The 23692-nt window shown below is 42.2% G+C and overlaps 1 protein-coding gene across 2 annotated transcripts; it reads right to left on the bottom strand.

Moving 5' to 3' along the window:
- Positions 1 to 307: 307 nt before the first annotated feature.
- Positions 308 to 17058, bottom strand: LOC124152610. 2 transcript variants are annotated; one of them, XM_046525599.2, is made up of 5 exons: positions 16954 to 17058; positions 4462 to 4632; positions 4003 to 4153; positions 3162 to 3687; positions 308 to 2713 (listed from the first exon to the last, which is right to left on the bottom strand). In XM_046525599.2, the coding sequence occupies exons 1-5, from the start codon at positions 16961 to 16963 to the stop codon at positions 2702 to 2704; spliced, it is 870 nt and encodes a 289-aa protein (XP_046381555.2). In that variant the 5' UTR covers positions 16964 to 17058; the 3' UTR covers positions 308 to 2701. The 2 variants fall into 2 exon arrangements, with proteins under 2 accessions (XP_046381555.2, XP_046381554.2); XM_046525598.2 differs by having other exon boundaries at positions 3166 to 3687.
- Positions 17059 to 23692: the final 6634 nt, after the last annotated feature.

Raw genomic sequence — 23692 nt, 5'->3', positions numbered from 1 at the left:
ACTAACATTATTGCATTGGGTATTCGATCAATGCACGCCTCTATGTGCCAACATCACTTTGTGGCAATGTGTTTCTGAAATTATTCAGTTTTTATACTGTCAATACATTTAGCAATTCAATGTTACGCTGTCATCGCACGAGAATTAGGTATTTCCCTACTGCTGGTGATGGGGCATGGTTTCGAAAGTAATATATATTGACAAACATTCAACTCGAAGAAGGAACCGAGATATGTGTAACATTAGTGTGAGGCCTTCACGTGTATAACGGTGTAGAATACTTACATATGCACAAAGGGAGGGTGTGTACATTGAAAACGTATTTATTTGGAAGACAATAATGACTGGACAGGGATGAAACAAGTAACAACACGGACATGTCAGGCACACTAAGTAGTCATTGGTCATTGCATAGCATCACATTTTCAGTTAAAAAAGTATCAAAACATTTTTCTCAATGACTGACTTGAGACACGCCTCAAATACTGGATTTCATCGAACGACATTACAAATGTTCGGTACAAAAACATTTTTGAGAGCACCCTTAAAAAACACATATGATCATATTTGCCATTGGCTTTCGTGCAAACTACGTTGGTGTTCGTCAAAACTCGTCTCTTTCTGTGAGTTCGGGAGAGACAATGATTATGTACAATGGTATTTGTCAACACTCGCCCCTTTCCGTAAGAGACTATACGGACTGGGCGTGAACATTGACAGTTGATAGACGTGTCTGTTGTGACAGACATCACAGATGTGAGTGAAAGGCACACGACATAGGTTACATATAAACATGTAAATATATTACTGTATCAAAACATATGAAGGCACACAACCAGGAGTATTATGAAAGTGATAGATCAACATGACATGGAGATATATTCATAACACTTTTACATTAGATTATCACACAGTGCAATGTACAGAGGTTGTAACTGAAATAAGCTGGCAGCGGGAACATGTGACACACGGTCATTGGCGGTACGGGCGTAGCTAGGAAACGACTTCTCGTTAAAACAAAGACTATTACAACCATTACAACTAGTACTTACTGAATTAAACAATGTGAAAATTCAAAAGAACGTGATGGACTTCCAATAGAACAAGACAAAAATCATTGTAATACTCTCAGAATATATATACACAACTTTGATTTGACGCTCAGGCGCGTTATGCAATGTTAATTGCAATATATGCATATGTACATATATATATATGTATCTAATTTGCTAGTGGAAGACTTCTGTCAATAATACCGATGTAGGCAATGCCGCAAAATCCAGATCGGTCGTTTCCGTGGTGACGGAAAGATCCGATAAGTTGCTAAACTAGTTTAACTACTTGATCATTCGTCACCACTCGTCCCTTTCCGTAACCTGCCAGGCATTTCCCGGAATGACACGAATGGTCACGAAAGCTAACTGTCGTGACGTCTAGGAAGCACGGAGTGGTAATATGTACAGTGTTCTTTGGATGACTCTAGCACTCGGACACGCTATCTACTTACTTATCTACATACTTACACAAGCTGTACACGGCCACTTTCACAACGGGACTGCCGTCGCTGATTAACAGCCATATTTAAAACACTACCGCGAAACGGCTTCATCTACACCTCCTTATCATCCTTTTTTCGAGCAAATTACAAAATCGAGTTGTAATATAAGGTTTTGATAGTCCGCATTTCTGTCCAGGTTCCTAAATATAAGAAAAGCTTACACCGAAACGTCGCTCCAAATTGTAATAAAGAAGTTGTTCATCCATATATCTTATCCTTACTTAAAAGCTTTGGAGTTGAAGGTTGACGAGAAAAGCCTCCTTATCAAGGTTTATAAAACGAAGAAGTCCAGGCTGCAGTGACTGGCCTTCGCTGGTTCAATGGTAAGGAGGACAAGACATGTGGCTTGTTTTTATAGGATGGTTTGGAATATACAAAAAGACATTGCTCGGCTGTCTCTCTAATTTGGCTAAAAGGACAAATGACTCATTTGGAACTGCCAGTATATATAGTGGTTTTTTAAATGTTATAGTTGAAATGTATTTCTAACGTGACAGTTTGGTTGTTTTAGAACGCTGAATGGAATAGCACGAAGTCTGAATTTGTCTGATGACATGTGAGTTGGCATCCCGCGAGGAAGCATGACTAGGTCTAGCAATGTACATCCAGTAAGGCAGCTGGAATATGAGTATTGCGGTACTGATGAAGTAATACTGCTTGGTAGCACCGATATAAAGCAAAGATGAAATACTGATAATATGTACAGACATAACCAGCTTGTTAGTAAAGCGAACACACAAGGTGTAGTGTGGGCGCCGTTAAGTACATGCAGCCGTAAGACAGAGTTTGGCACACACAGAGTCACTGCACACGTTACTAAAGCACGTCTGTTTCACTAGGATATCCACAGCAGGTAATTACATGTAATTGACACGGACTGTCAATATCAAATGTCAGATTGCACGTTGAAATATATTGCCTTATCTCAGTTATTGCACATGGGAACTTATTGACATTGTCTCTGGACGGTCACGTGACGTGAGATGTCATCACCCGTGTTTTGGTGAAAAATCACAAAGGCGTTAAAAGTGTTCTTGTCACTTTGGAACGATTGCATCGGTCTCGGGGTATCTCGTCTCAACGTGATGCAAATCTCGAGCCGTCGTTGGTTTTGAAATCCAACCTCTTCACAGTCAGAAATAATCATACTCTAACCTGCAAGGTAAAAAGAGACCACATTTGAAGAAATATGAGAACGGAAACAAAATGAAATTAAGGTTGCAATAATAGCTAATAACCAGCCAGCATCGTTTGCGGAGATTAGAAGGACCAACATCCAAGGGGTAATTACTAAACAAAGACTCGTTGTTCTGCTGGGAGATCGATGGAAAACAATCGGCCTAAGTGATACAAGTTTCACAGCATCGACGAAAACAATTGTGATTGTAATATGTTCCCGGCCTACCGTCTTGGAGAAAATGACAGGCCACAAAAAGATCTTATACCACTACCCCGTGCTTAGAACCAGGATTGCATGGTACATCTGCTATACCAACTATTCACTTGTCTCTCGTGCAGCAGAAGATTCGCTGAGAATGGTCTGTTACTATGGTATACAGGAATATCTTGTTTGATAAATTTTGAAGTATGTTAATTCACTTACTGACCTGGCTATCGGAGCCGAGGCTTGATGGGGCCTATGTCTCTCGATGTGTTGAATTCGGGAAGAATCTACACTTGCATTCGGAGCACTTCGAGGAGGGTGTGGGGTGCTTGCTGGAATTCTCGTAGACGGTTCGGGTCTGTCTCCGACGACAAGTGAATATGGCGGTGGGGGTTCTTCCTCCCAGTAGCATGATGGGTAATCATATACGTAGCGTCCTCTCGTGCCGTTGTTGGACCTGGAATTATCGTCCCTATTTTGGCGAGTTCTTGGGCTGTTGATCTCCCTTCTCCCGCCGCTAGGTGTCGCTCTACCCACGTTCGGGGACATTCTTGCGGCCACGCCCGGGACACATATGATCCTCCCGGAGACAGCTTCATGGTAAGACGGCGGGCGGAGGGACGACCTGTGGGAACCATTCCTGGCTAAGGACGTCTGACCCTGTGTGGATTCGTTCTCAGTCGTAAATGCTGGGTTGTCTCCCCCTCGTGAGTTTCGGTTGGACGTTACGGTAAAGATCGACGTTCTGAATTGTGAAAAGCTATGAATGAGAATATCTCAACATGTTCTGTTAAAACATTCAACATACAAAAGGTTGGAATTAAATTATCACACAAAACAAATATCCCCTCAATAAGGCGAACGAAACAAGTATTGAAAGACAGAATAGCCCAGTACATTGGTTTTGTGAGTTCATAACTGCATATTGTGACGTACTAACCAAACAAGTCCAAGATGGTAAAGGATAACTACAAATAAAACTTTGTACATTCAGTTTAAAATCAACCAGTGATATGCCAATGTAAGTAAACATTACGGGTTTACGAAAAGAAATAAGTACCTTGGTGAACCGCCCCGGACATCCTTCTTGTGTGACGTGACGATGACGGCCAGCAGCACGAGGAGCGCGAGCAGCAGGACGCCACCTAGCACCCAGACGATGATGATGATCGTCTCCACCTGCACCTCCTCCGCCTCCGCCACTTCCACGTCTGAAACAGAACGAATCCTCACTCAAGCGAACTGCGAGTCTGTTTCTAATTTAATGTGCTGTTTGTTTAATAGTATATGCATAACAGGACTCGAACGACCATGACATGCAAAGTCTGCAAACGATTGTTAATACGACAGTACGATTAGTTTCTCATATAGGCCTAAGGCCCAAATTTAAGTATATAAGAGCTGTACATGAACACAGTGAAGGAGAGCACATGCTACTTATAATGTTGGAATGCTAGTGGGATACTGTTCTCAGTGAATCATTGAATGCCGAGTACTGGTTGTTGAGGGGGCGAAGTACCTTGTGTACAGGGCGCTTTGGTGCCGTTCCAGACACGACTTGAAAGGCACTTCAGCACAGTGACTGTGCGATTGTTGCAGAGGACGTTGACAACACTGTTGATGCTGCGGTTGAAGGAGTTGATGGTGTAACCGAGGTTCGAGTCCAGTTTTAGAAGCGGTGGACATAATTCTGTAACACAGAGAATGAATAACGAGTTTATAACACGAGGCGAATTCAATATGAGATATACTGCTAATCTTGAGGAATCCAGACAGGCGTTTACAGATGTGTCCTTGACTAGAGGGAAAGTTCACATTAAACAGTATTGACTAACACAGTGGGGCTGTGGGTTGGTATTTATTGTAAAACAAACTAAAAGTTTTGAAAGGTTTAATGAATCCAGCATATGACTAAGATTTGTTTTGTTTTGAATTCTTTGAATGCCTATTGGTTTCAAAACATTTTTTGCGACAGTCAAAAATCATTCAAAGTTTAAAATTAATCCCAATTGTCCAGGCATCGCGGTGACGTCACGTGGGAGTGATACACACATTATCTGAACGACAGTGTCCAAATATTAACTCATCAGATTCACTTGTACGCGCTCATGTATGCATGAAAGTTGCAGATTGAAACCAGTGATGTCACTTCTTACTCATCTCCACTACCCCATCCCCCGAGTTGTGACTCCATCTCCTCTACCCCCGACCCTGTCTCCCCCACCCCAACCTCCACACAAAGCCAGGCCGCGTTGATGACTCACAGAGACAGAGGGTATTGTTCTTAGCCGGGGTGATTACCCTCCCTGCGTACGGGTGTACGGTGTCTACAGAAACGGTGATCAATGACAGGCCATCGTGGCCATGTGCGCTGTATTGATTTCTGGTCATCTTCAGACGGTTGAGCCCCCATCTCTGTCGGAGGGGGAAGCGGTATTGTCTCTCAACTATGGTTGGGTGACTCTTACTTTCTAATTTGTACATGCATGTCATTATTGAATATTGTCAAGCCGTATAAGGCTTGATTGTCAAGCAGGCCAACTCGAGGCGACGATGGGGATGTGTTCACTTTTTAAAAAGAAAATTGTCAACTTTTCGAATGAGTCATCGGGCTCCTTTTATCACGTCCGTTTACCAATTTAAGAATCAGATTTTTGAAAATGACCTTTTGTCTGTTAGTCATCGTATTGGTTACAATGACGTCAGGGTGAAGGGGACATATTTCAAACGTGACACTGGCATATTGATAAGGCCGCGTTATATTGCATTTGTATGGTCTCATGGCTAGAATTATGGGGAAGGCTAAAGGTTACCAGACCCAGCAACCTAGGTGGGGGTCTCAGAGGGCTGTTCTGTAATTTCTCCTCGACCTTTATTGTGTTCATTCGGACAGACCCCTTTTGGGTTAGAGTGAGAATGGCAGGTTTGTTTGCTTAGGTTATTCTGTGGAAATACCACATGCTCAGCTTGTAATGCAGAATGCTTCTTGACTTTTCTAATAATGGCACCACAACTGTTAGACTGTAGAATAGAAACGGTTGGATAAGCAGCCAGATTGAAACACGATCACGGATTGTTTGCAGCGGTCAGCGACCCCGATCAACCAACTCACCCTGGTGGTACAAGGCGGGCTTCTGTCTCCTTCGTTATTATGTTTAAGATCGCATCTTATTGATGGCTTGTTTATGAGCTGCAAACCGACTAATATTTCTCTTTGTAATTCACCCATTGAACAAGCCAGATCATTATGGGTAGCTTTGGAGATACCCTGGTTATGGGCGCGAAAGGTCACCCCAGCGTTTCAGGGGTAGTCGCAATACAATGGTAGATCCCTCTCCCCTCAAACCCGCATCTGGAGAACAACTGGCGGCGATATTTGGTGGCGCGTGCATCTGTCGCGTGCAACCTCTAGATTTGAGCGAGCTTTTGTCTTCGGTCATGCGCGTGCATCATGTCCCTTATGTCGGCTCAGTTCATATCCGAAGTAACTTCAGGAGAAATATGCCAAACACGGACTTTCCCTTAGGACTTGGGGAAACGTCGGGTCGGCAAAGTTCAAAGGAAAAGACGCCACGCGTGTTTACTCATGTGCGTGATTGAATGACATACCACCGTTACCCTGGTTAACTGTACATTTGTGTGTGGAGAGTCATTGTGTTCATAATATGTACTTGTACAAGCATAATTGTATGTGAAGATATATGCACTACACAGTGGAAACTGTATGAAAGTGAATATCTCTCCCAAGTCCTGGTTCATGCCGTGACAGTAAACTTTATTTCAGTTGTCTGTTTTATTGTAAACGTGAGAGTGGTAAATTGATAATATAAATAAGACAGGTACCCTACAAGTATCTTAAAAAGAAGACAAATGTACATTCGTTTAATCTTAAGCAGTCTTTAGTTTATGTTTTCAGATTTTAATATAAATTGTCAAGTAATTGTGATGATCACATGAACTATCAGAAGTGTGGCTCCAGGACAACACAAGAGATGTCGCTGCCTCCAACTGCGCTTCAGAAGTGGTAAATTATAGGAGACATTCGTATAACGCGACCAGGTTTGAAAAGCATAGCATTAGACAAGTGATCACTAAGAGTTTGCAAGATGACGACCGAGATGAAGCTGCGTCGGATGCCTGAGTGGACAAGTGCCGGCACACATGGGACGATGGATGACAGGGACTATCGCCGCCGACCTGTGTGTCCTGGCCAGTGATCCGTGCACCAGAGTGCAGTTACAACTCATAATGGACAAATATTTCCTGATTGAATTGCAGAGTTAATGTGTTATTTCATAGCGGATCTTTTACAAACATTGTTAATTACAGAAATGGACATGGTCCCTGAACTGACAAGTCAAATTTCTGACCGTTAAATTGCACGTGTATGTCCGTGCGTGGTGATTCCAAATAAAAGAGTTTTCGAAGTCTTCTTCAAACAAGACTGAGTGATAATACTGGTTCCCGTCATCTCATGCTCACCTGCACATGGGCCATTAACTAGTTTACTTATTGCAAAACGTCGCCAGTTGCGTGTCACCGCCCGAGTTGTCATGACGGGGCATATCCTCATGCAATTTCAATTTCCAAGTTAATATGTCAAACCGACATGCAGGTGGGTCGTGATTAATTCTGTTAGTTATTGATAATATAATATTAGCAAAACAGCATCCGAAGTCATAGTTCTTGACATCAACCAAATACCTTCCGGAAGTTTATTTACCGCTGAGTTCTAATGGTCGATCACATGATTTGTGAATCATTCGGCGTTCCGCCATATTAATTATGGCACATGGGGCCTTGAATGCTGCCGCACGCGCAGATGTTTGTTAAATCTTGGACAACAATGAAACTCTACACCGTATAACGGGGATTAATCATGCCCGCTTTGTCCGTGGAAAGATCACACAAATGCCCTCTTTGTACAGGCGTGAAACTTGTATTGTGTTGCAAGAGATACTGTGAAATGCGAAGACGGCACTTGGAGTGTTATATTTCCACTCGCAGACAGATACCCCCCCTGCTCGCACGGGACTTGAATATCTATTATACGACCCCATTTATTTCATTATGAAGGCATCAAGGGCTTTGCATCTGTCAATCACCACTACAAGCCGCTGTACTTTACACAAGAATGAAACAGAACGTTGAAGTTGGCAACTGACAACAGCGACTTTTTCATTCCCGGGTCATTTACAATCTCCTCCATCCAGTCCATTGTCAACTCCAAATTAAATTCAGCATGGCTAAAAAATCAAGTATTGTGTGTGTTGAAATGAAATCTGGATTTGTTCAGTCTGAAGTGATTTTGATGATAAAACAAATTTACACGGCTTAAGTTTTTTGTTGATAAATACTTTCTCATGTAAACAGTTAAAGTGGGTGGACCTTTTTAGTTCTCTTTTACGGGCAATACTCGAAAATTTGAATTCCTTAATAATGTGCACTTCTGAAAACATAGCTGCTCCAATACTGAAACTCAAATACTTTGTACATTAATTTAGATTAATTCTGTTTCGCGGAGTCCTAATATTGTGGAATTGTGATTTTCCAGCAACATTAGAATATGCGATGTATAATATTGCTAATACACTGATCAACAGAAATCGTTATTTAAATAAAGATATATTTAGGTTAGTGCAACAACGAGTATGGTAAACATTAATTTTATTGTTAAAAAAAAAGAGTTGATACATGACAGAGACATTCTGTAGGGTCAGTGCGCACAAGTATGGACACAATAAAACCAGTCCAGATATAATTACAGATCCCACCAAGTGGTTGCACGTGCTCCTTAGATGATTAAGCTCCTATCTCTTCTAAATAATCACACCGATCATAAATACTCGTCCAATTCAGATTGTAATTATATCTGGATCCTAGCCCTTGTCGAGTAAGATAAATATAGCGGGGTTTAAGGGTCCCCGTTCCCAAGAGTCGGAGACAAAACTTGCGATGGGGTAATTAAGGGCTGCTAAAATGCTCCCCTACCTCGTCCGATTATCCCACAATTATCCCTGTTAAGCCTGGACATTTGAATGACATTCGTCCTGAAATTATATAGCCGTTGTTGAGCTCAGCCCTATGTCGTATTGACAAAGGTTGCTCTTGTGATGATAGTAACAATTTCCGTGTCGAGTGCAGATGTGGGGAAATCTCGCGAGATGACGTTGTCTGTGCTCGAAATAAAGTGATTTTTCGTAATTATAGGGGTAAGGTGTCTGTTTCAATTGCTTGATCGTGACTTTTGAACATGCAGGAATCAGGGCAAAGTTCACCGCCGTATGATTCCTGTTTCTGCACAATCTAACAGTGGTCTGACTGCAGTGTTATAAGTGTATTGTGATTCTGAACAGAGTCACCGTGTGATCCACACAACACACCCAATTTACACATTAAACAAGATAAATCGTCACCAACACAAACATATCGATGTTGATTATCACCCGCATTCTAAATATATGAATATAATTTCTTTTATCGTTTCCGGAATGGAGCGTTTTCTCCCGATTCAACACGTAAAGTGCTTGTGCATCTGTAAGAAGTGTTTTCGTAATGTTGGCCCAACTATGAGGGACATTATCTCTTGTGGCGGCACGTTTCCCCGGAGCAGAGGAGACCGTCTTGGGCAGATAAAAGATGAAGACAATCTGTCATTAAGGAAGAAGTCACGGTGATTTCAGGCTTGTAATAACCTCATAATGCATATTTTATTATCAACACGAAAGTTAAAAAACATTTCCGCCCGTGAAATGTTAGAAATCGCCTTAAGTTGTAATTACAAACCCTGATATCATGTACACGTTGTTAAGTATAGCATCATTTATACCGCTTGGCGCCGTTAATTACTGTAGGGAAGTATGCTGAGTGGAATAGTTCGACCATAAACACATTCAAGCAGAACGGCGATTTCTAACATTTCACGGGCGGAAATGCTTTTTAACTTAGTCATTTGGCGGCCATTTGCCTTTTAACTCCATGGGATGCTGTATTACATTTACTATAGCGTGAACGATGTAGCATTGACATAAATGGTAGACTTTATAGAAGTAGCGTCTATGGCGCCTTTAACTCATCAGCACGTGGACGTAGGGTGTTAGCTCGGCCTGATGGTCTCTACGTTATTAGAGGCGAATGCAAATTAAGGTTTTCCTGCTCTAAATACTTTTCCGGAGTGGTGTACTCCTGTGGCACGTGCTTCCAACTGTGACGTTCCCAGTCGGTGAGGACAAGCGCTCTCATTCCTAATCAGAATGTTCTGAGATTAGCTCAAATGAGTCACCTCGGGATACTTTTTAAGCTGCATACTTCAAAAATCTATTGTCTGCCACTGCAAGAGGGAAAGGGAGAAAATGTCGTTTGTTCTCGCGATAACGACATGACGCGAAATGATGCTGGTGACGTCATGCTGAGTTGAAGCAGACGACAACCTAAGCTCCTTACAGCAGTATTTTTCACCATTGTAATCGTTAGATAAAACGTCCATGCACTGCTAGGAATATAAGCCGAAATCAGATTTAGTTCTTTAGTCAGTTTTATATGAGCGATTCGCGTGTAGACGTTTAGAATGAAGTGTCTGCGATGAGGCTTGCACTTAGAGGCGGAGATTTCACGGAATTATCGCCCCCAGCGGTTTCAAGAGCTCTAGGTCGGCAGATGTAGAAGCCTTGTCAACAAAGAACAATCATATTTCTTTCTGTCGATAATTATCATGTAGCTCCGTAAACGCTACCAGCTTCACCGCCCTCGATCATGAATTACTGCGTGATATTAGAGTAGTCAGATGTCATAGGAAGTGTTTGTTTTGCATGTTCACGCTCTCACATCTTTGTCAGTTTCATGTTGAAAGATGCGAAATTAAAGAGAACGTGAATCTTCCAAATCACGACCCCCTACAGAGATGAGAGAAGAACTGACCGGCTGACAGACATAATTGTGATGAACGAAATCGAATCAGCCGTGTAATTTAGTTTCGCCAGAACAAAGGTAAACTTTTTATGCTCAAAGGATTATGAAAATGATTATGAAATGAATTGTCCCCTTAAGGGTTTTTGACAAATAATCCCCGTTACACTACTGTTAGCAAATACGAAGGTTAAAGAATGGCATTGATTTAGTGGCACGTGTAAAACGTGAAAATCAGTGAGGTAAAACAGTATTAGAGCTCATCTGTCACTCTCAGCTATCAGGGCCAGTGAACCTTGGAGTACAGAGAGGGGTGGTAATGAACATCAAACAAGCTGAGATAGTGGGGCTCAGGTTGTATGGTATGGACACACTCGCGAGGTAATGAGCCGCACTGTAGTTTCAAATCCAGACATGTGTGACCTCACGTGCTCCCAAACACCCATTGTCCTATTGAAGATGTTTGATGTCAAACACGTAATATATGTATTTTTTGTTGAAGTTCCCATACAAACAAAATCAAAATTATTTTTATGGAGTGGATGTAACCTGTTTAGGCTGTGATGGGCAGTGGGCGGAAGGGACTGTAGGCATGGTTGCGCCTGCCCCGTATGTGTCTGTGTCTGTATGAAGGCATGTAGTATCTAAATGCCAGCTTCAAGTCATGGACACCAACAAACCCTGCACCTTTGAGGTTGTAATATCGACGTGACATGACAAACATGAGTCATTACTTGGCATTCAACAAAATAGAGGATTTGAACAGACCTATAAAAATAACACGGAAAGTTAAAACCTTGGACAAAGGATTGTATGACAGGAGTTCATCTTGCTGATGTCAGCCCCGCTATGAAACCCTGGTGATGCGCACATGGCTAAAACAATACCATGTGACTGTCACCCGGAAGTGATTCTCCACATGAAGCCCCCATGGGGAGATGCTGTTTACATTGTATTAGGCCATCACAAAGCTACAGTCAATGAGGCGATTCTGTTGACAATGACCGGACAATGACCACTAGTCAGCGTCCAGTCCAGACAATGGACAGATCAATCACTGCGTTATGAGAGGACAAGTGGACAGTCTTCCTCATGTCACCTCCATAGTGACCACAGGCATGGCCGCGAGTGGACAATCGGAGAAGAGGGTCTTACGTCAGGGCGAGGAGGGGCCAAGATAGGGGTGATTACATGACGGGGGAACTGAAGCAGGAGAGCTTATAAGTTATAACAAGAAAACAAATAGACACAACACTAGCTAGCCAAATAAATATACACACCGACCCAAACATAGCTAAAACCACAACACTAGCATACATACACGAAAATTGGCCAAATTGGTGTCCCATTTACGCAGACGGATCCTCAGATCCCACCTCCAAACACACAGGTTTCGGAGTCCATACCACACAACCAACTAAAACCACACAATCCATCTGACTCCCAAACAACCGATCAATATTCACGGCAGAACTAATGGGCATGGCCTCAGCCCTCCATAATCAAGAATCCAAAAAACACCAAAAAAAAATCCTAAAACTTACCGACTCCCTAAGTGGACTGCAAGCCCTCCAAAACAAAAATACCAAAAACCGACCTAAATTAATAAATCAAATACTTAAAAGCTCCCACGACCTAACTAAGGCAGGCAAACAAATAACCTTCTTTTGGATACCCGCCCATGTAGGAATATACGGTAATGAAAACGCCGATAAAGCAGCTTAACTATCCCTCAAAATCCCAGAAATAAGCTTAAACTTACCCATCTCAAAATCAGAAATTAAATGTGTAAACAAGCAAAAAATCACAAAAATGGCATAACCTATATCTAAACTCAAATAGCCAAATCAAAAAAAGTACTCGGCAAACCACTAACCAAACCAAAAATTCTCCATCCATCAAAAAAAATTGGCCGAGTAATCACTAAACTCCAAACAGGACACACCAACCTAAAAAAAATTAAAAAAACACACTACAGGTAACTGCCCACACTGCAAACAACTCGAAACCCCAGAACACGCACTCATGCACTGCACACACTACCTAACACATCGAACCGCATTACAAACCACCCTCAATCTAAACAAGTCTCTCACTCTAGAAGCTATACTAAACCCACAAAATACACTAGAAAACTTCAAGGCCTTAGGCGTATTCTTAATCAAAACGGAACTAATAAAAACACAATAATCTACCAAATCAAAATCACATAAACAAACAAACATCCACCATACCCAGCTCCCTTAGTTCTCCTCCCCAACCCCATCGACATCTATTTCAAACCTCAAAATTCCCAAATTCTATATAAGCAACCCCTAAAGCCCCCTCTTGGGTTGCACAGACCACTTTCGCCCCTTTCGGAAACACATTAAAAGGCCTGACCGGGCCCGTGTGCGAAATACGCATCAGTCGGAAAGCGCACGTTAAATCTCCAAAGTAAGTAAGCAAATGCTCAAACTATGATTCCACACGACAGAGTGATATCTTAGCGAGTTTCAAAGTGATGTAAATTTCATGTCTAAAAAATCATTTTCATCTGTGGTTTTCCCGCCACATGAATTCAACATACTAACTCAACCACACGCCCCCAATGTAGACTGACATATAGTTCCAGAAAAAAAAGTTATTAAAAATATATAATATAATTAAAATAATTTTAAAAAAAACAAATGGAGCCCAAAACAACCCTTAATTTCAGACTTGCCATATCATTCAAGACTTGAGTTGGACTCCTTTTTCAATTTATTGTCTGCATGGTGTCTGGGAGACTACGATATGTACGACACGCCTAAAAGCAGGGACGTTGTTGTCGGTATTGGAATACGGCGACCTTTACCTCAAACGGTCAACGGACATCCTGAAACGCATGTACAATTCTAATAGCAATTATTAGGCCAATTAGTTATTACAGGGCGGCATCTGGCCTTCAATATCGATCTATCGATGAGTTGCCCCAAGGCCGAAGTGTGAGGGTCAAGTGCGACCGGACAGATGGCTTCATTAAGTCGGGCCAGACAGCGATGAGCAGTTGGAGACGAGATGTGAAGCTTTTGTTTTCAATATCAAAGCCAATTCTGCTGCTTTATTAGACTCGGTCTCCGTGCACACAACAATTATTTTGGCAACGCGTTGTCTTGACAGACCATGCATTTGCCGCATTGCGCGATCTGATTTACCAAAACACAAGGTCAGTGATAAAACATAAAGGTATAAAGTTCAGAGTTACTTACAGCGAAGCAAGTCAATACTGGCGAGTTTATTGGATAAATGGGCACTTGCTGGACACTGCGTAGGTCTGTCAGGACATGATGCGTTATCGCCGAAACATTAGAAAACGTGCTCAGCATATTATAGTCCGTTTCTTCTGTTTCGGAAATAAAGTTGAAACACCAGCTTCCTCATCCGTTTACCTTATCGGTCACTTGACCAACATGGAACCACGAAGATAGATACATTTGGAATAACTATAAAATTGCTCTCGAGCGGAAGAACAAACGTCTCGAACCGGTGCTATCAAGACAGGGTGATAAGGTGTGAGGGACTAACAGACAACGCTAATATATAAATTGACGAAAATTAATACCAGAAGAAAGTTAATGCATTCCAGTGATTTTACAAACGATGCGAGATCAAAGTAGATCATAAAGATCTCACTGTCGTGGTAGTCCATGCTGACAGCCCAACACACTTGTCTGACTACAAGACACCAAGGGAGATTACTGCTGTTCATGCGGAATCATTTACCTGGAAACTTGATACGTTTGACCCCAGGTGACCTGAAATACCTGTAAAGTCGCGGCCTATCGGAATGGCCATAAACTGAAAGAGTTGTGTTGCCATGGGAGATATATCTGTGCCGGTAGTGCTACGCTGCAACAAGTATAACGTGTGGCTAAGTTGTCTGTAACATCCATCACGCATACGCCACCCTACTTTTTCTGAATAATCCTGTCACACACAATAATCATCACTTCACTATCCGGGATGGGCACTAGGTGTAGATAAAACAAACAATTATATTTTTTACATCTTCTGAAGTGTCCTTCCGCCTCAAGCTTGCATGACATGCGTTCATTGTGGTAGAACATCTCCGTTTACAGATGAAAGACATGTCGGACATTATATGTACTTTTGTAATCAGTTTGTCGTACCCCTGGTGTGGAATGTTGCATTCTTGACCACTGGTCAGTGCATGTCAGTGTGACCTCCACAGGGGGGGTCGGCGGGGTCTCACAGAATATATTTGATTACAGACATTACACATCAAAGCTGATACTAGCAGTAATTACTACCAGTTATATGTGGCTTCTAATAACATATTTCTGTTACGTTGAGACCAAACTTACAGAATCGGCTATGTTCTCGACCTTTTGAGTGTGTACAAAATACCTGGGATAAATCATTTATAAGGCAAAGTCACAGATAAATAAATCATTAAACTAAAATATAAAACGCAACACAAAACAATGCCCGGGACGTACCCTGGCCGTATGACATTTACGATGTGTATTGTGGGTAGGCCCCCAACTGACAAGCGGGGCGCTTCACGTAAGAGATAAACAGCTATCGACCCGCGAAGGATATCCGATAATGTAGTACTCAGCTGGTGTGATCCAAGGTGGGGCTTTCACATCTACCCGCCACGACAGTTAATTAATCACGTGGCGAAAGATAACACCGATGTTTTCATTAGCCCTATCACCTTGTCAATTACACTTCCTTCTGCCGTGTTCCGGCCGATTGGGCCCGACTGCCACCGACGCTGTAAGCCTTTGATTTATGGATACCCGTGTGATTCCGTGCCGGACGCACGAAGGTATGCCATCGCGCACATACCAACAGCGGTTATTAGGTCATGGAACTTATTAATTAATCATGCCATATTACTAGATTCCCTAACCCCTATCAAGAGTCAAGTAGTCTTGTGAAGTCAACTGTACAATCACTGTGCAGTGTCCGAGGATGTGTCAAGAAATCACCTTTAGCCACGATAAGAGAAATGCATATCCAAGTCACTGGGACTTCAGAAGCAGCTATTGGCTTCTCGTTACTGAAATAAATGGCACTACGTGGAACATGCTAATGAAATGCACATGTCTCTCAGCTGTCGGCACTAATCAACACATCCTGCTATAGACAATGTGTCCAGTGCTAAGCAGGGTACAGTTACGTCATGTTACCGACGGCGTTACACTGACCGGGGCGCTATCACAGCCATTCGCTACATCCCCTATCTTATCGCAATACCACAGTCCCAGTTATACCAAAAACAAAGGCGACGGAAAATGCCACTTAGTAATTTATACAGTTTATGTTAATCTCTACAAAAGATATAACGTGTCTTGAACAACCGATAATACACTAAAACTTTAGTAAATATAACATTTAATACTAGTAAGTGTTGCATGATAACACGGTAACTACATATCTATGACATGTCCTAACCGATACAAGCACAGCAACAAGAATATTGAGTGCCCAACTACATCAATGAAATTGATTGCACGGATGTGACCGCGCCCCATGACCCCTGGAAACCCATCTCCGACATGGCGATAATACACGGATAATATTGTTGTCAAAATTAGAGGACATGCACGTCTCCATCTCGGTGCACATGACAATGATTGCAATAGACACACGAGGTTGGGGCTGACCTCGTGCGATGCTATAGTCCCTCATAGAGTTCATCAACGGACCTTCATGCCAAAACTTATGTATGATCAGATATGATTCGTGCTACTGCAAAGTTAATCCGCGCAGATGAAACACAATGCCAATGCCTTAAAAATAACAACTAACAAGCACGTATCACCGACAGTCTTTGTAAACAATCGTGAAACCAACACGCCCTCCGCACTTGACTGTTCATACATATATTCTGACGAAATAGCTTCGCTGCTAGATCACCGAGGCCTCATTAACTAAGATAATCTGTAGTGCTTAATAATTTTGTAATAGTTCTTAAACACGTTATTTTCAAACACTTCAGATTATCTTAGTTAACGTGTTATATGATAAATACCTTTGAACCTAAAGGGGCTTAAACATACAATATCTGATGCAAATACTATATATTTCATGACAGACAATGAAAGTGACATACCTCTTTCCATTGTGAAATGTACGCTTGTCAAAGAAACATCGATGTCTGTGGCTGTCAGCTGATCACCCTTCACGCGCGAAGCACATGGCAGTATTTGTGTACATTTCTCGCACATCAACCTTAAAATAGACCGGGGTCGCCGATCGCCAATCCTGCGATTTGATTGGTGCGCACTCAGGCGTAGAGCAGACGACCGCCTGTATCAACCGGACGATTCTACTTCAATAGAGGTGTGGGGTTTTCGCGTGATGCTTCTCAATAAATGCATGTTTGAAATAGTAAGTGTGAAGTAAACAGAACAACACTATGTATATTCTTGGCACTAATATTAACTTTATGTACAAAAGAGTCATCTCGATTTAATTTGACTATCACTCCGTTATTTGTATGGAAACGTGTCACCCCTGATGAAAAAGCATAAAGTGGACTATCCCGTTCTCAATAAATTGAGACGTTCGCACAGGAGATGTGTAATTTTCTTCCCGCGGCTGATGTCATCTTAAGTTGTAAGTTTTAAAAATACATCACAAAGGACAAAGAAGATGGTGTGTTTGAAAGCTTCTCAGCGGGTTAATGAGGCTGCACTCGGAGAAGGAGTTTTTAAGCCGAGAAGGATGTTTGCTTTTCTGCTGATGAAAATCTGACTTTGCTTATATCATCAGGGCCCCGATCAATAAATGTGTTTGTTAGCATGTTAAAACCACGTCATCTCCGAAAGGGGATTACCATTGTAGAACTCCGCTGACCAGAATTACAATGTGATGGTACAGACACTAAGTAGTGACTGGAGTTGGGGATGGAGTGGCCAGTGAATGAGATCAGATTAAAACATGTTTCCGTATCACCTGATTTGTAGTTGATAAAATCTGCATCTCAAGATGACACCAGCTAGGCACTGTCACATGTAGTAACTCCATCCAAGCCGCATATATATCTGCAACGACTACAACTACTACGACTTCCTAAACAATCGTAAAATAACCGTGGGTATAGACCAAACGCTATCGGACCAATGTCCCCTAGAAAATGGCACTCCCCAGGGCACTATCCTCAGCCCCACACTCTTCAATATAATGATAAATGATCTATTCGAGGGCATATCCCCTACAACAAACACATCTAAATTCGCGGATGATGGAGCCCTCTGGATCCGCACAAAAAGCATTAAAATGGCCCAAAACCTACTTCAAAAATCTCTAAACAAAATACAGCAATGGGCTGACAAATGGGGCTTCTCCGGAAAAAAACTACAGGAATAGTATTTAAACACAAAAACATGAAACCCGCCTCCCCAAAACTCCAGCTAAACAACAAACCAATCCAATTCCTAAAACAAACCAAATTCTTAGGACTAATTTTCGATGAACCTCTCTCCTGGGACGCTCACATAAATAATCTAATAACTAAATGTAGCAAAGATCTAAATACGCTAAGATGCCTCACTGGCTCAAACTGGGGGGCCTCCAAAGACACCCTCCTCTCACTCTATATATCACTAATTAGATCTAAAATAGACTACGGAAGTGCCATATACGACACCCTAAACCAATCCCTAAGCAAAAAACTAGACTCAATCCAATATCAGGCTCTAAAACTAATAACACGCACTCAACATTGCACCTCCTACACTTCACTCCAGGCCTTAACAGGAGAAATGCCACTAAATCTACGTAGGGAACAATTAACCCTAAATTTCTGGGCCGCGTCTCAATCCAACCCCCTAATTCAAAACCTAATAAACAAAAATATAAGCCCCAAAAACCAAGCCCTAGCTCGAAAACACCCTCTACTTACTCCAATATCCCAAAGAATAACCAATTACTTAAATGAACACCAAATAAACAATCTTAAGCAAAACTGTAAAAAATCAAATATCTTCATCCCAAAACTTAAAACACCCAAAATAGACATAACACTAGCTAGCACAATAAATAAACAAACCGACCCAAACATAGCTAAAACCACCACACTAGCATACATACATGAACATTGGCCAAATTGGTGTCACATTTACACAGACGGATCCTCAGATCCGATCTCCAAACACACAGGTTTCGGAGTCCACATCACACAACCAGCTAAAGCCACACAATCCTACCGACTCCCAAACAATCAATCAATATCCCTTAAAATCCCAGAAATAAGCTTAAACCTACCCATCTCCAAATCAGAAATTAAAAGTGTCAACAAACAAAAAATCACCAAAAAATGGCATAACCTATATCAAAACTCAAATAGCCAAATCAAAAAGGTTCTCAAAAAACCCCTAACCAAACCAAAAATTCTACATCCGTCCAAAAAAATCGACAGAGTAATTACTAAACTCCAAACAGGACATACCAACCTAAATAACCACCTCAAAATAATAAGAAAAGACGCAACAGGAACCTGCCCACATTGCAAACAACAAGAAACCACAGAACACGCACTCATACACTGCAGCCACTACCTAACACACCGAACTACACTACAAACCACCCTAAATCTAAATAAGGCTCTTATTCTAGAAGCAATCCTAAACCCACAAAATAAAATAGAAAAATTCAAAGCCTTAGGTGTATACTTAATCAAAACAGGACTAATAAATCGCATTTAAAACCCCAATAAACTACCAAAACCAGACCACATAATCAAACTAACAAACTTCCATACTCAGGTCCCTTAGTTCGTCCCCCAAACCCTCTTGGCATTTTTTCCAAATTTCAAAATTTCCAAAATTCTATATAAGCAACCACTAAAACACCCCTACTGGATTGCCAAACAACTTTTCCCCCTTTTCGGAAACACATTAAATGGCTTGGCCGGGCCCGTGTGCGAAATTCGCTGCAGTCGGAAAGCGCACGTAAAATCTCCAATATAAGTAAGTAAGTACTACTACGATTACGATTACGACTACAACTACTACTACTTCCGGGTTAGAACTGATCTTCAGTAACCCATCCATGCTTGTCGGAAGAGGCGACTAACGGGATCAGGCTCACTGACTTGATGCTCATGATGTCAATCACTGGATTGTCTGGTCCAGACTCGATATACACATCGCCACCATATATGAGGGATATTGCTGGGTGCGGCGTCAAACAACAAACCACTACTATACTAACTGCAACTGCTACTACAGCTACCGTTTCTACGACATATTCTAATATGCTAATGACATACCAGAGATATAAGTACAATTTACCACTGGCTGCCAAAATACGACGAAAGACTCTGTCACATATGTATGCTGCAACATGATATGTTTTTGCAACAAAAAAACTGTTGGTGTGACAAGTGATGTGTGCGAGACATCATGGAACCAGCTAACAAAGTTCCTAGAACTGCGTGTAAATATCCCCCTTCTCTCGACCTTTAAACATTTGTCTAAGTAATGGCGTTGACTGGGAACAATCTGTATAACATAAGAAGTTCGTGTACGGGTGAGCGAGTCTGGGTTTGTAATGTAACTCAATTCATGTATTAATGCGTGGGTTTCCATAATTGTATAAGGCCTCCACGTTACAATGGCCAGCCCACCAAACAGTCATTTCTCACCATATACCAAAATAGCACCAAATACTAATTGCTTAATTTTCGTAATTTCATCATTCGTACACTAGATGATGACGTTGACCTAAGGGTTACTGACACCGCCAGCGATAAACACAATCCAATGTTGCACATGTGCCATTGGTGGAGAGAAATGTTCATCAACGGTTTTCAATCAGTTAGCCGATCGCAAACACGTCGTAGTTATTGTTAATAGCATAATCTTCCCCTGAATAATTATATACACGGTTGCAGATATCTTCACTAATGTCATCAAATATAGAACACAATACGTGTATGCTGTATAAGACACTCCCTCCTATAAGGTTATTTGGTACCAAATTTCGTTGAGTCAGTATTAGCTCGGGGACACGTTGTTCCACGCAGTCAAGAACAGCGACAAGTACTTGTGATCTTGTGTCTAGTGTACGCCTGAATGATGGCCTTTTTGGAACAGAGGTAATTGAGAATTGAAACTGATGTTAAACAGGTATAGGTCTCAAATACACATGTAACTGAATTCTGATGTACAGCTTAAGTGCAAACACACTCACAGTTTTAAATACGGCTTTTTTGTATCACCCAATATTGTAGCAGAATCACAATGCAGATTTGCAACATGCAGTCGATGTGAAATGGGGTTTAACGTCGCGTTCAAGATTGTTGCACTTATATGGCACGTGTGTGTGGCTGCTTGTACTAGTCCGGACAAATGCCGATTTTATAGTGCTACCCCACTGAGATACCATGCTGCCCTGTCTGATAACTCAGACACAGTATATGGGCTGACTCCGAGGCGACCAGGCTTTGTTCTAGCCTATTAATGCCGGCCAGGGTAAAAACAATTACCATCTTTTAACGTCTTTTGGTATGACGCGCCCGGGGAGCGAACCCCGGATATTCCGCTCTCCGGACAGACGCACTGTCACTAGACCAGGGAGACGGTGACTTGATACTGTAACACTTGTAGCAATAAGAATAATATTTATAAACCTCAAACCCCCAACCTATTGCGTAAGCACATTGTTTCAGCGTAATTATCAACATTAGTTCAGCTGTATCAAATAGCCAGGGCATGAAACTGACGATCTCAGGAAAATTAGCGCTGCGAGCCCACGATCATCGGGTCATATTAATATGGCAGTAAATGAACGTAACTTCCCCAGGCTCCACAGATGAGGGACCGTCAATGTCCCCTCCAGTGATAAATAGTAGTTAGCAGTGACGGTCAGTGAGAAGCCTGGTGAGGCTGTGTCCTGGACTGACACAATGGTCCTAAAAGGGGAGAACAAGGTTAAATAAAATCCTACTGGGGAACCGTCGAGTATAAATACCGGAACCCACCAATCTCGTATAAAAGGGGCTGAATGTAGACTGCTGTAACTGAGAAGTGGAATGGGCGTGGAGGTTTCAAAGCACTGCTGACTGTAAGTGCGACAAGATGTGTCGCAGCGTCACGTGACCAATATGCTCTCTCATGTAATCAATAAAATGACAATAACTCTTTCTTGCCAGGAAATAAGGTATAGCCATATTCCATACCTCTGATAATACATGTCGCTTAAAATGTTACTTGCTAACCACCAGAGCACAAGCATATGAACAAATGTGTTTTTCAAATATGGCAACCTCTGTCACGGGACTCCTGTTAATATCATAACGCCGCTTTCCTCTGCTTCAAGGTGCAGATATTTTAAAAGAGAGGTAACGGGAGCACATATGATCACATACAATGTATCAGCAAGGGCGATCTGTGGCCGCTGTGTGTGTCATGCTGTGTGAACGGCCTACAACGGGAAGCGAGTCATGGATAATGGTCTGGCCTGACGCCGCGACTCCACGTGCTTTATAGTGACCACATATGACACACAACAATGGGCATTTATGATATAAGACCAGTCAGTAGAGTTAATGTGTGTGTAGACCCTCCTGTGTGAGTACAATCTGTAGATGAGATGTGTGTGTAGACCCTCCTTTGTGAGTAGAGTGAGTAGAGTAGATGTGTGTGTAGACCCTCCTGTGTGAGTACAGTCAGTAGAGTTAATGTGTGTGTAGACCCTCCTGTGTGAGTACAGTCAGTAGAGTTACTGTGTGTGTAGACCCTCCTGTGTGAGTACAGTCAGTAGAGTTAATGTGTGTGTAGACCATCCTGTGTGAGTACAGTCAGTAGAGTTAATGTGTGTGTAGACCCTCATGTGTGAGTACAGTCTGTAGATGAGATGTGTGTGTAGACCCTCCTGTGTGAGTACAGTCTGTAGATGAGATGTGTGTGTAGACCCCCCTGTGTGAATACAGTGAGTAGAGTTAATGTGTGTGTAGACCCTCATGTGTGAGTACAGTCTGTAGATGAGATGTGTGTGTAGACCCTCCTGTGTGAGTACAGTCGGTAGAGTTAATGTGTGTGTAGACCCTCCTGTGTGAGTACAGTCAGTAGAGTTAATGTGTGTGTAGACCCTCCAGTGTGAGTACATTCAGTAGACTTAATGTGTGTGTAGACCCTCCTGTGTGAGTACAGTCAGTAGAGTTAATGTGTGTGTAGACCCTCCTGTGTGAGTACAGTCTGTAGATGAGATGTGTGTGTAGACCCTCCTGTGTGAGTACAGTCTGTAGATGAGATGTGTGTATAGACCCTCCTGTGTGAGTACAGTCAGTAGAGTTACTGTGTGTGTAGACCCTCCTGTGTGAGTACAGTCAGTAGAGTTAATGTGTGTGTAGACCCTCCTGTGTGAGTACAGTCAGTAGAGTTAATGTGTGTGTAGACCCTCCTGTGTGAGTAAAGTCTGTAGATGAGATGTGTGTGTAGATCCTCCTGTGTGAGTACAGTCTGTAGGTGAGATGTGTGTGTAGACCCTCCTGTGTGAATACAGTCTGTAGATAAGATGTGTGTGTAGACCCTCCTGTGTGAATACAGTGAGTAGAGTTAATGTGTGTGTAGACCCTCCTGTGTGAGTACAGTCTGTAGATGAGATGTGTGTGTAGACCCTCATGTGTGAGTACAGTCTGTAGGGTTAATGTGTGTGTAGACCCTCCTGTGTGAGTACAGTCAGTAGAGTTAATGTGTGTGTAGACCCTCCAGTGTGAGTACATTCAGTAGAGTTAATGTGTGTGTAGACCCTCCTGTGTGAGTACAGTCAGTAGAGTAGATGTGTGTGTAGACCCTCCTGTGTGAGTACAGTCAGTCGAGTAGATGTGTGTGTAGACCCTCCTG

The sequence above is a fragment of the Haliotis rufescens genome, unplaced genomic scaffold (assembly GCF_023055435.1).
Source record: "Haliotis rufescens isolate VD_foot unplaced genomic scaffold, xgHalRufe1.0.p SCAF_14, whole genome shotgun sequence".
Lineage (NCBI taxonomy): Eukaryota > Metazoa > Mollusca > Gastropoda > Lepetellida > Haliotidae > Haliotis > Haliotis rufescens.
The sequence above is the reverse complement of the archived record's forward strand: the minus strand, read 5'-3'. Positions and strand labels throughout refer to the sequence as shown.

Excerpts from the sequence above, each read along its gene's own strand:
- LOC124152610 (XM_046525598.2), bottom strand. Across the intron at positions 4,154-4,461 it reads CAAAGCGCCCTGTACACAAG|ACGTGGAAGTGGCGGAGGCG; the intron begins GTACTTCGCCCC and ends GTTCTGTTTCAG. Across the intron at positions 3,688-4,002 it reads GTCCGGGGCGGTTCACCAAG|AACGTCGATCTTTACCGTAA; the intron begins GTACTTATTTCT and ends TTCACAATTCAG.